General features: G+C 35.8%; 1 protein-coding gene and 1 pseudogene across 1 annotated transcript in view; one reads left to right on the top strand and one right to left on the bottom strand.

Moving 5' to 3' along the window:
* Cdc37 (cell division cycle protein 37) overlaps positions 1 to 13235 on the bottom strand; it is a 59010-nt gene that overhangs the window by 19964 nt on the left and 25811 nt on the right. The window contains exons 3-4 of the mRNA XM_089105379.1: positions 11410 to 11563; positions 9731 to 10009 (exon numbers count right to left, since the gene is read on the bottom strand). Coding sequence (XP_088961505.1) covers positions 9731 to 10009; positions 11410 to 11563 — 433 coding nt within the window. The remainder of the gene's footprint in view (positions 1 to 9730; positions 10010 to 11409; positions 11564 to 13235) is intronic.
* On the top strand, positions 2136 to 3698 carry LOC148940435 (cytochrome P450 4c3 pseudogene; annotated as a pseudogene).

Here is a 13235-nt window from a genome sequence, read left to right as displayed (position 1 = left end):
CAGGACTCCATTATCTTAATAAAAGACCAAATATTTTAAATAATAATTAAATGCAGGATATTATTACAGGGCAAATAAATAGATATATAGAAAACTGTTTTGAAGCATGTGCGCTGTTTTGAGGCATGTGCGCTGTTTTGAGGCATGTGCGCTGTTTTGAGGCATGTAAGCTGTTTTGAGGCATGTGCGCTGTTTTGAGGCATGTGCGCTGTTTTGAGGCATGTGCGCTGTTTTGTGACATTTATTTATGTACGTGTTATAAATAAAAATATCTACTCTATTCTACTCTTCTACAAACTGGTCGAGAGCACTACACATGCAACAATCATAACTGATCCCAGAGCATATATATATATATATATATATATATATATATATATATATATATATATATATATATATATATATATATATATATATATATATATATATATATATATATATATATATATATATATATATATTCTCTCTCTCTCTCTCTCTCTCTCTCTCTCTCTCTCTCTCTCTCTCTCTCTCTCTCTCTCTCTCTCTCTCTCTCTCTCTCTCTCTCTCTCTCTCTCTCTCTCTCTCTCTCTCTCTCTCTCTATACATATATATACATGTGTGTGTGTGTGTGTGTGTGTGTGTGTGTGTGTGTGTGTGTGTGTGTGTGTGTGTGTGTGTGTGTGTGTGTGTGTGTGTGTGTGTGTGTGTGTGTGTGTGTGTGTGTGTGTGTGTGTGTGTGTGTGTGTGTGTGTGTGTGTGTGTGTGTGTGTGTGTGTGTGTGTGTGTGTGTATATATACATATATATATATATATATATATATATATATATATCTCTCTCTCTCTCTCTCTCTCTCTCTCTACTACTACTACTACTACTCTCTCTCTCTCTCTCTCTCTCTCTCTCTCTCTCTACTCTCTCTCTCTACTCTCTCTCTCTCTCTACTCTACTCTCTCTACATACATCTCTCTACTCTCATACATCATACTCTCTCTCATACTCTACATACATACTCTCTCTACATCTCTCTCATACTCTCTCTCTCTCTCTCTCTCTGCTCTCTGCTAAACTCTCTGCTCTCTCTCTCTCTATATTCTGCATTCTCTCATGCAACGCTGCAAAGATCATTTCGTCGTCTAAAACTACTCTCTTTCTTCCCAAAAAGGCTCCAGTCAAATGCTCCAAATACTTGAAAGGCAATAAAGATAAGGATATGTTATGTAGGATTTATTGTACACTCACATAATGGACCAGAAATGCCAGCTTTGTAAATGTTTCCATATTCTGATTCTCTACGAAGAATAAATGTTTTGTCCGGTCCTAGTCAACAGCTGAAAACACTGTAAAACCAGTACAAATTAGCCTGTGTTACATACGATTTAGTGTTCATACACCAATAGCGTACATACATAATGTACATAATGAAGTACATAATGTACTACAACTGGCATTGTACATAATGAAGTACAATTGCCACAAGTCATTTCAAGTTAATACCAAACTTTGTTTCAATATTCCGTCTTAAAACTTAGTGCGGGGAATATTTTTCGTCTAAGCTGTCAAAAATGTGTCCCCTGGAGGCATTTTTGGCGAGGTGGGCGCAAAAAATGTTTAAGGGCCAAGGTAAATTTAAGGACTAAGAAATATTTAATTTCAGTAACTTTTCTGTAAAATTCTTTAAAAATTCAGTCATTCTGGAACTTGTTTGGCCGATGGGAAGCAATGGTACAATTCCCCCCCCCCTCCTCTTCCTTAGAAAACTCCTTAAATCTCTTCGTAAAGTCAAGTCTGGACAAAAAAATTGCAGCCTTTGTCAAATATATGTGCATACATTTATCTGGAAAAGGCTGCAGATTTCCTGTTTATTGTTAAAACTTAGCTTTAGAGAGATGTTTCAGGATTTTTCTAAGTAAGAAGGGGAATTACCCCATTATTTCCCACTGGCCAAACGCATACCAGCTTTAGAATAACAGCCAACATCGTGGCATTTAATAACATCTGTGTTTATGTTCAAAGCGATTTCTTCTCTTCAGAAAATGATAACCTAATAGTTTGTTTTGGTTTCACAACTGTCATCATTTAATCTTAGTTGATAAGAGAACCAGTCGTAAGAACGATTTCAACATTTTCAGTTATATTGTATACGTTAAACACGATGGATACTGATCTTTCATATTTGAAATCCTCTATTGTATTCTTCGTTATCTTGGCGATTTTGACGCATCAATATTTAAAACGGAAAAAGTTTTCCAACCTTATTGACAAGGTAGGACGAGGCACAAACCCTTTACCGATACTCGGAAATGCCCTTGAAATGAATATCGGAGGTGCAGATTATCGGGTTGATTTGATGTTAACTTCACCCAGAGATTGGGGATATTCCTTGAATCGTTTGTGGATTGGACCATTTCCAGCTATGTTGGTTTTCGATGCAGATGACGCAGAAATTGTTTTGAGCAGCATTAAGCACATTGAAAAAGCAACTGAGTATAGATTTCTCCGTTCTTGGCTGGGAACAGGGCTACTCACCAGTGGGGGTCTAAAATGGCACAGTAGAAGGAAACTGCTAACTGGGGCTTTCCACTTTAAAATTCTTGAAGAGTACATTTCAGTATTCGACGAACAAAGTGATATTTTAGTTTCAAAAATTGATCAACATGTTAATGCTGAAAAAGCCTTTGATATATTTCCTTACATTACTAGATGTACTTTAGATATTATTTGTGAGTCAGCAATGGGGAAAACTGTTAACGCACAGGAGTATAGTGAGTCACCTTATGTGAAAGCAGTTTATACAATGACAAGTATCGTTATGAATAGGGCTACTAAACCCTGGCTAAGGCCTAATTTTCTCTACCGCCTTTCTTCAATGCATCACCAAGAGAAAAAATGTCTTGAAATCCTACATGGCTTCACAAACTCAGTCATTAAAGAACGAAAAAAAGTTTCGAATAAAAATAAAAGTAGGGGACGTCTCGCCTTTCTTGACCTCCTCATTCAAGCTTCTGATAATGGAAAGGTGTTGTCAGATCAAGATATTCGCGAGGAAGTCGACACATTTATGTTTGAAGGTCATGATACAACGTCAGCTGCTATTTGTTGGTCATTATGGCTGCTTGGTTTACATCCAAAAATACAAGACAGAGTTCACTCCGAATTGGACTCTATTTTTGGTCAAACTGATCGTCCTGTGACAATGGATGACCTGAGTGAAATGAAGTTCCTTGAATGTTGTATCAAAGAAGCCCTTAGACTATATCCAAGTGTTCCTGTGATAGCAAGAGAATTGAGAGAAAATTTAGTTATTGGGGGAAACCTAATACCCTCTGGTGTAACATTACTTATTATGATTGTAGCCATTCAGAGAAATCCTAAGTTTTTTAGTGAACCAGATTCTTTTAAGCCGGACAGGTTCTTGTCTGGAGAGGTGAGAAACCCGTTCGCTTTTGTCCCGTTTAGTGCCGGGCCAAGAAATTGTATCGGGCAGCGTTTTGCAATGATGGAAGAGAAAGTTGTTATTTCTTCAATTCTCAGAAGGTTTCGAATTGAGAGCACAAACAACGTGGATCGAATCACGTTTCATGCCGAACTTATCTTAAGATCTAAAAATGGTATCAAGGTGAAACTCTACAAAAGATAATTATGGGTTGTTTATTTTTACTCTTTGACAGTGGATGTATTTATTTGCATATTTTGTAATCAAATAAAGAAATATTCATATCTTTGATAATATACATTGCATAACAAAAAGTTTAAAAAAAATTAAATTGAAAAGTTGCAAGAGATAACAGGAACAGTCAAATTATAGAAATAAATGAACCTTTCAAAAGTCAATCAGAAGAAGCCCATGTTTTTTCGACTTTTAGTTTCAAAGCACTTGATAGTAAAGCAAGTATAGACTGTTGCAATAATATTCTTAAGGAAAGTGACTAATACTAGAAAATCACAAAACAAATTTTGGCTGTCAGACACAATTTTTTGAAATTCAATACGTCCGAGGATCTGAAATGCACTTATAGTTCGTATTCCCTGTACATTTTTTTTTTTTAACTGCAGTCATAAAATTCCAAGTTTTCAACGTAAGACAGAAATTTATTTTATCAAACGACAGATGAGATTCATCTTTATACATCTACATAATTAAATTTGTGAAACTTGCTTTGCATATTTTTGTTTCAGATTGAAAAATATGTTGAATAGGTCTAAACATGCGAAAAAGGAACATTTCATTGTTCATTAAGCAATTAAATTGTTGTTTAAGAATAGATCAATCTTTAAAAAGAAAAACTCAACTAATATAATAATTCTGGCCCTGTGAATGGATATATGTGAAACTAATAAATCTAATAATCTAACCATCTTGTCCTTTCGGTCCAAGCTAATATCTGTAGGTGGTAGCAAAGTGTAGTTTCACACGTAATACTAAGTTTCAGAACATTCTAAAGAGGCTTTCACATTATGTCCGTAATTTTCTATGCTAAGTGGTTAAGTTCCGTTACGTTAGTTATAGCTTTTCGCGCTAAACAAAGCCCTTTCCAATCGCCCAGAGCAAATATCCATAAAAAGATCAGAATCCTTGTCTAAGATCATCATAATCATCACAAGGGAACTGTACAAAAATTAAAAGTTTGGAGTGGGGATGCAGCAATGCCGTACCCAGGATTTCGGAGGGGGTTTTACTCAAAGAATTTTTTCGAGGGGGGGGCTTTACACAAAAAAACTCAAAAAAGGCATACAAAATTTGTTTATATCCATTTTTATTACGTTTTTACGAGTCAAACAAAAAATTCGGGGGGGGGGGGGGGTTCAATCCCCCCGACCCCCCCCCCCATTGGGTACGGCCTTGGGATGCAGATACAAGCCTTGATCAAGCGTGGAAGGCTTTATATTAAAAATTTATTAGTTTGTTTTCAAAATTAATTAACTGCTGTTCCAGAAATACGTAATTATAACGTAACATTAGCACTACCTATGTTATAAACAAAATTTGCTCATCGAGATTATGGAACATAGTCTTTGATTATGCTAGTGTGAAATGTTCTACTGAGTAGGGTAATGTGAAAGGTAGTGTGAAACGATAATGCTCAAGGAAAAAGTCCTGATTTTTTTTCTTGAAAACAGCAATGAATGCGCTTTTTGAATTTTATCCACTGTTTTATGAACTTGATGAAAGTGGCTTCTAATATAATGGTTATTCTAACAAAATAAAAAATTACTCCAAAGTTGTCATATTTTTTCGATGTAATTTATGGATAAAAATAAAGAGAGGCCTAAATTACCTAAATTCTTGCATATAATTTTGGAACGGCAAACCCTTTGGGAATTAATATCCTTTTTGTATAGATTATTCAACACATTATGCAGTGCCAGATACATCGCAAGTGATGTGCCGATAGTTCCTTATACAGCTTAATGATTAGGCTTTTTGAGAGTACAACTATCGACCCCGTCCCCCCCCCCCCCAAAAAAAAATCAACAGATGGCTTGGATGAAATTACCATTTTCTTTACAATAAAATCACAAATGCTCCCTAATTCCATTATTAAAATTAGGGCCGTATCCAAGGGACCCCCCCCCACACAAAAAAAAATGTCTGACTGATAAATACGTTGCAAAAATACAGATAAACCGAGTTTTGATTGTTTTTTCAAAGTTTTTTGAACCCCCTCGAAAAAATTACTCCCCCTCCTGAAAAAATCCTGGATACGCCTTGATAAAATAAAGGGAATATTTAGTTTATATAAGTGCTATGAAAGAATAAAAGGATTCCATAATTTCTTTTCTATGAAAGAATAAAAGTGCTATGAAAGAATAAAAGGATTCCATAATTTTGTATGATACGGGATCAGGTTGGGAAAAAATTCCGAGATAATTTCACATGAACAATTCGTTTTTACTAGTCTTACTACAAGATTGTTATTGAAACTGAAATTACACTTTATTTAAATGCATAATCAAAAGAAGCGTCCCATAAAGAGTAAAAATTTTCCAACGCTTTCGTCATAGTTAAAAATTAGGAACCCATGGGATTAGTTAATACAAAAGAATAATTTTCTTGTATTTTTGAAATATCAAATTAAAAAAAATTTTTCTTTTCAGGCTCTGGATAATTTTCACCCCCTTCCCCGCCCCCACATTCAAAGATGGTTTTAAGCCCAGCCTACGTCCCTGAATCTTGAATATTAAAGTAAATTCCTCTTAAACAACCTTATTGGCGTAATGCTAATCCCTGAGTGCGCACTGAACTCTCGTAAATAGTCCGTTTTTGAACAATTCAGTATTTTTCAAAATGTTTTTTTAAATAAGGAAGACTCGAAACATAAAATTCTTCCAATACTTATTTTGTAGAACCAATATAAACTCCCCAGGTCTTTTTGCCTGAATTCAGAGCTTCCTATGTCCTAAAGCTGAAACTGAAATAGCTGATTTGTGTGAAAAAAGCTGAATTAATTTTCTTTTCACAACGTATCGACAGGAAAACTTTTAATTGAATGATTATTAGGCAATAAATTACGCTAGTTGTACAAAAAGCAGCGGTTTTCTTTTCATTTATAAGCTTAATAATCTTCTAATTTATAAGCTTTATAAGCTTAATAAGCTTAATTATATTAAGCTTAATATAAGCTTAATAATCTTTTCAGAAACATAAAGTGACCTGCCCAATTTAAAGCCTATTTCAAACCAAAATGATATTTGATTTAAAATTCAATTTATTTTTATATTAAATTTAATTTAAAAAGCACATCAAAATAAAACAGTCTTCACCCTTACATGTGCCCTTAAAAAGGACGTAACACAGTTTTTGTCCAAAAGATGACTTTAAAAGCCCTTGAAAAGGACATTAAAATAAAAATAGTTATCTTTTATTAAACAGTTAAAAAGGGGCGAAAGCTGTTCAAGACTCTTGGCTATCTCTTCAATTTTAAAGGAATTTTGTTTGTTTACAGCAACATGTTTATTCGAGAACTTAAATTGTGGTTCATCTCATTCGGGGGACTAATTGCTATCGTTAAGAAATACTCAAGGCCCTATCCAGGGCGGGGGGGGGGGGAGGGAGGGGTCTAGGCGGTTTGAACCCCCCCCCCTCAAAATGTCTGCTGACTCGCAAAAAAGTAACAAAATGGACGTAAACAAACTTTATATGCGTTTTTTTTGCGTAACCCCCCCCCCCCCAAAAAAAAAAATTTATTTTTTTAGTAAGATCCCCTCCGAAAAAAAATCCTGGGTACGGCCCTGGTAATACTCACTTCTTTTTTTTACGCTTTGTCTTATGATGCTCTTATCCTCATTCTTGCGAATTTTAATCGTTGAAAATTAAAAAATTAGTGCACTTTTCATTATTTTGAGAAAAAACATCTTCAACTACAATTCATCAAGAAAGCGCTCAAGGCATCTAGCTTAAATTCTTTTTCTTTTAAATTACCTTAAAATGTCCTTAAAAAGGACATTAAAATAAAAATGGTTTTTGCCGTCAAAAATGACTTTAAAAATTGTCCTTAAAAAGGATAAAAAATAAAAAACAGTTAGACTAATTTTGGCTCAATTCATTTTTTTTTTTGGCTGTTTCAAAGTTACGAACATTTTAGGGCAAACTCGCACTTTCTTGAGTGTCACCCCGTTGAAGCACGAAAAAGAATAAGCAAAATTAATCCGTTGAATTTAGCGACGCTTTTCGCCAGGAAAAATTCCAACATTAGCTATGAGTGATTACCCAAAACAGCTACACCTTCAAAGAAAAACTAAACCCTCTTATGGTGTTTGGTGCTCTATGTTAGGATAAAATAGCCCTCTTAAGGTCTTTGCTGCTCTATGTTAGGATACAATAGCCCTCTTAAGGTGTTTTGTGCTCTATGTTAGGATACAATAGCCCTCTTAAGGTCTTTGGTGCTCTATGTTAGGATACAATAGCCCTCTTAAGGTATTTGGTGCTCTATGTTAGGATACAATAGCCCTCTTAAGGTGTTTGGTGCTCTATGTTAGGATACAATAGCCCTCTTAAGGTCTTTTGTGCTCTATGTTAGGATACAATAGCCCTCTTGAGGTATTTGGTGCTCTATGTTAGGATACAATAGCCCTCTTAAGGTATTTGGTGCTCTATGTTAGAATACAATAGCCCTCTTAAGGTGTTTGGTGCTCTATGTTAGGATAAAATAGCCCTTAGAAAATACAGACACTTGACATTTCTTTTATCTTAATGTACTACTTTTCATACTTTCTTGAAATCCGTCATCTGTATGATCAAAAATAACAGCTGGATGCATTTGATGTTTGATCCACCACATTATCAACTATGGAGCGATTCAAAGATCAACAAGGATCTTAATTCGCTCCGAAGTGCAAAATTATGGTAATTAAGGTAATAATGAAGTCACAGCCTCTGTCATAGCAACAGCTGGATGTAACAGCTGGATGCATTTGATGTTTGATCCACCACATTATCAACTATGGAGCGATTCAAAAATCAACAAGGATCTTAATTCGCTCCAAAGTGCAAAATTATGGTAATTAAGGTAATAATAAAGTCACAGCCTCTGTCATAGCATCACAAATGCATTTTGTGTGTATCCTTCACAAAAATTAGCTACTTCATTAAGAATAAATCCTTTACTCTGATAGAGATAGCTTTTTTTCCCAACTTTTGCAACACCCTGGGAGTACTTGCGTCGATTTTAATATATTTTGTACTCAGTTCGCGTCAGAGACCAAATATGAATGACCTAGGGGCAACCCCAAGCCGCAGGCCATATCCTTACCCCTGATATAAGGCTCCAAGTTTAGTTGCGATGTTTTGAACGTGTCCCTTGGGCGATTTTTCCATTTTTGTAAACACACCAATCAAAAAGTAATATCTGGGTAGATACACCAGGTTCTGTCATTACGCGTTATTTAGTGGGTGCCTCCTTGGCTTTTGATTCAAAATTGAGCTTCAACACTTAGGACTGAGAGGGTGCACAGGAATGTGGCGTGGGCAAGAATACCGAGTGGGCAACATAGCTCACCTAATGATTGAGCATCACCAAATACCTAAAACCACATTGAAACAAACAGTTGAAGTGGCATTATTTAAAACCTGCAAAATCATCTGGTTACAGGAAATACTTGCTACCCAGTTGAAGACTGAGCTAAAAACAGAGTGAGAAGGGGAACTGATGAGGTCAGCCTCATCCGGCTTAAGACGACTGCATTTAGAGTGAGAGTCACCACACAAATTATTCATGGCGAGGCATGTTTGGGAGGGGGAACCAACACGAAAAAGTGCTCCTTTTTTATATTACCATCCCGACTCTATTCAGGGACGTAGCTCCAGCATTTTATCGGGGGGCGGGGGGTAAGACGGGTTCACATCTGGAGAGTCAATGGGCATGGGCTACATAATAATTATTTCTCCAAATTATTGGGAGGGCAACTGTCCCCTCCCTAAACGACGCTCCTGAGTCTATTTAAACAGTGAGTGCGCGTAGACATGAATTCAGGGGGGAGGGCCAAATTCAAAAACAGCACTGACAAGATGCGTGGAGGCATAGGTGGAGCTCCTTTTTAGTGGACGAGAAGGAAACTGAGAAATAACTGATTGGCATTGATGCTCAGAAATCATGGCATGTAGTTTCAACAAGGCCCATTATGGGTAAAAATTCGTTCTCTAAATAAGAATAAACCTCCCGCTGAATAAAAAACAGGGATCAGCATGTCGGGTACGTTAATATATAGAAAGAACTATCAACAATGAGATATATTCCAAGTCTTACCTCTTCCATTTCTAGGTTAATACTCCAAAAGACCAGATAATTTGCCGTTTCATCACATGCAAGATATGGATGGTCCATCATATACTTTTTGCTGTCCTCATACTTTCGTAACATCCCGTAATGTTTAATCTCTTTTTCATATTTTTGTGAAAACTCCCTCAGTCTTTTTTCTTTCTCTTCGTCTGTCAGCTCTTCCTGCGTTTTCCCTTTTTCCTGTTTGTTTATAAACGTTTTTGAAAACTTTGGCTGACTAATTGTATCCACATTCCACGGCATTGTCTAAAAAATACGAAAAGCTCAAATTACATTTAAAAAGTAAATGAAAGACATATCTTCAAAACTTATACCGCCATTGAACACTAAATCTGTTAGTTTATTATTCAATTTGACCGCTTGAGTTGTTTATTATTTTGCCTAATTACTGTCCTTTTGGTCAGGGCTTAGTTTACTATGGGGTAGGGGGGCAACTGCCCCATCCAGACCTCGGTTTGCCCACCCCCATACCTCAGTTTGCCCCCCCCCCAGCTGAAAATTAGCTTCTTCCAAAATTTTGTCAAAACTAAGATAAACCAACATAATTCAAGCATCAACAGAAAATTTAAGTTTTTTTAAGTACATATTTACCTTTATAGTCCTTTGACAGTATTAAATAGTACCTTTATGGTACCAAATGGCTTTTTTTAAGTTTTTACTGTCATTTTCACTTGATTTTGGAAAATTGGCTCCAACTTTGCCCCCCCCCCCCCAGGATTTGACGAAATTACGCCACTGCTTTTTGTCTCTGGATATCAAATGTAGCAGGTACGAGATCAGTAACAGACAACACTAGGTCTATTTGGACAGGCAATGCGACTTGATGGAACAATCATCTAAACGAGAAATTCAAGCTCTTTAATCAAAGTTTCAAAGAGCATAATATGCCAAAAGTAGCAGGTCATGTTCAGTAGCACACTACACTTACTCTGTTTGGGCTGGTTATAAAACTTGATGGGGTAGTTATTTAAATAACAAGTTCAAATTTCTTATTTAGGGTTTCTGAAAGTATGTTCTATGAAACAAAGGCAAAAATAGACTCGCAGATTAATTTCCTAATGACAGGGAGACAAAACATGAAACATAAGTATATTGCCAGAAAAAGTGACTTATTTTCTAAATGTTAGAAATATTTCCGCTTTTTATGAATTCTGGTTTTCTAAGAGGAAGAAACGCCTGATTGAGACGTTAGCTCAAGATGGAATTTGGTGTTTAATTCTGTTTCACGGTGCGGTCCTACTAAAATCGGCACTACACATAGTCCGTTTAGACAGGCTATGAAACTTGATGGACTTATCCCCTTAAGAACATGTCCAAAATCCTTACTCAGAGTTTCCAGGAGTATGTTCTTTCGAACGCAGCAGGGCGAATATATCCCTATGGATAGGAACAGAGCCATCTCTTATGTTGGCTTGTAGAAAAACGTCAAAGTACACGCATTAAAGATTCTTGGCTAACATTTTTTTTACATTTCTTAAAAAAAAAAAAAAAAAAAAAAAAAAAAAAAAAAAAAAAAAAAAAAAAAACTCATCCATGATGCGTCTGACTGTAGAACCAAAATAAATGAGTTCTGTTCGGTGCTTGAAGGCAGCGAAAAAACCTTCGACGTTCAAATCCTAGAGTTTGATAGAGTAAACAAAAATTACTTTTTCCTTTTTCTTGAATTCTTCTTGTTCTTTAGTGATCTTGTCCATTTCTTTCTCCAATGACTGAAGCTCTATTTTCAAAGACGTGACATCAACTCCACCTTTCTCAGCTTCGGAAATCTCCGCTTGCTTCTTAGATAACTTCTCCCGATGACTATAAAGACAAAAAATAACTTAAAGAGCAAGAGGGAGAGAGACAGATATATATGTAGAGAGAGAGAGAGTAGGGAGAAGAAGGAGAGTGAGAACACAGAAAACCCTAATGGCTATTAAAGAAAGACCAAATCCTTAGAAAATTCGACTTCGACAAAAGTAGCAGCTTTAATCATCAGAGCTACCACCACGGACAGAGGGAAGTACACCCTTTTGATTAGCCAGTTCATTTTCAAATGAAGCTAAAGTTCATTTTCGGGTTTACTAGCCCATACAATAGTTCTACGTCCTTGGCCCATTTCTTGGATTGTCAACAGTTTTCAATTTGCAAATAAACATTTTCATAAACATCTTTTGATGAAATTTTCACTACTTACTGGTCAAAAAATAAAATAGTTTCAGCTCTAGCAATTTATTGAGGAAACTAATCCTGAAGATACAAAAATAATAATAAATAATCCAAGAAAAATCTTCCCTCCTTAAACCATATATGTATACATAAATTGGAGACATCTTCCATGCTAAAATTGGTCCAAAAGACTCCAAGCAAATTTCCAAAATTGTGGAACAAAAATGTTTTTTGCATGCGTTTTAACTCCCACCTCCCAGAAAAATCATATGATGCCTCCTCACCTAAGGTTCTTACATGTGATCCCCAATTATTTAAATAACACCTTTGACAACACACGTGGAGTACAACATCATGGACAAAGTCAGGGAGCAAAGTTGGCTCACCTAAAACTCAAAAATGTGCAAGAGATGAGGTAAAAATTGTCAAGTTTGTTGAAAGACTATAAAAGGGATTTTCAAACACTGAAATAAACCCCCCCCAATCTCCAAGACTGGTCCTGAGTCTTCTACTTTATAGGTCTATATACAGTCTACTTGCCGTATCTGCTTGATTTTTTAGTAACAGCCTGTAAAGTGAACTGTCACTTTAGTCTCTATAAGCCAGGACTACTAAAAAAAAAAAATTGAGAGCCACCACCAGCAAAGCATGATACGAAGAAAATGACGGAGCAAGTGGAATGACGGCCCGCTCTGTTTTCTATAAAGCTATGCTCTATTTCGTAGCTTTCTAGGCTGCTAGTCTGTTGGGCAGAGTCAAAAGGTCATATAAATTCTGGGCACTGTTTTTGAAGCAATTAATTCTCCCCCTTCAATTATTGTTTTGCCCCACACTAAGCTTTTGACCATGTACATTTTGCTTCAATATAGTTGTATTCAAGTTTTTGTTTCATCCCTCAACCCTCAGTATTAGTTTGAGGGACCGCCACTCCCCACCAGAACAAAAAGCACTTTTTTCATGTCGTGTAAAAAGTAGATTCAAGAATAGGAGACTAGAAACGTTTAATTCTGTTTTTATAAATTTTATAAATCAATTTTATATGTTTGTATGAGTTTTATGTTCTGTCTGAATCCCATTCCTACTGTTGGGACACCAATATATCTGCATAGGGTAGTTAAATGAGTAAATCCCATTTTTTAATTTTAAAAGGCACAGCAACTTTCATGTTTTGCTGTATAATAATTGTTAAAATTAAGCATTTGTTCCTTGCAAATCAATTGAAATTCTTGTTTTGATTTGCATAAGTTTTTTTAGCCTATACAAGAGCAGTAAATTCTTGTTTACTTTTGCATAATTCACAAGTTTTCCATACCTTATGTTTGCA

This window comes from Artemia sp. Qi Xiang Cuo, chromosome 19, assembly GCF_049724085.1.
Source record: "Artemia sp. Qi Xiang Cuo chromosome 19, ASM4972408v1, whole genome shotgun sequence".
NCBI classification, from domain to species: Eukaryota; Metazoa; Arthropoda; class Branchiopoda; order Anostraca; family Artemiidae; genus Artemia; species Artemia sp. Qi Xiang Cuo.
This window is presented reverse-complemented; position numbering and strand designations above follow the sequence as displayed.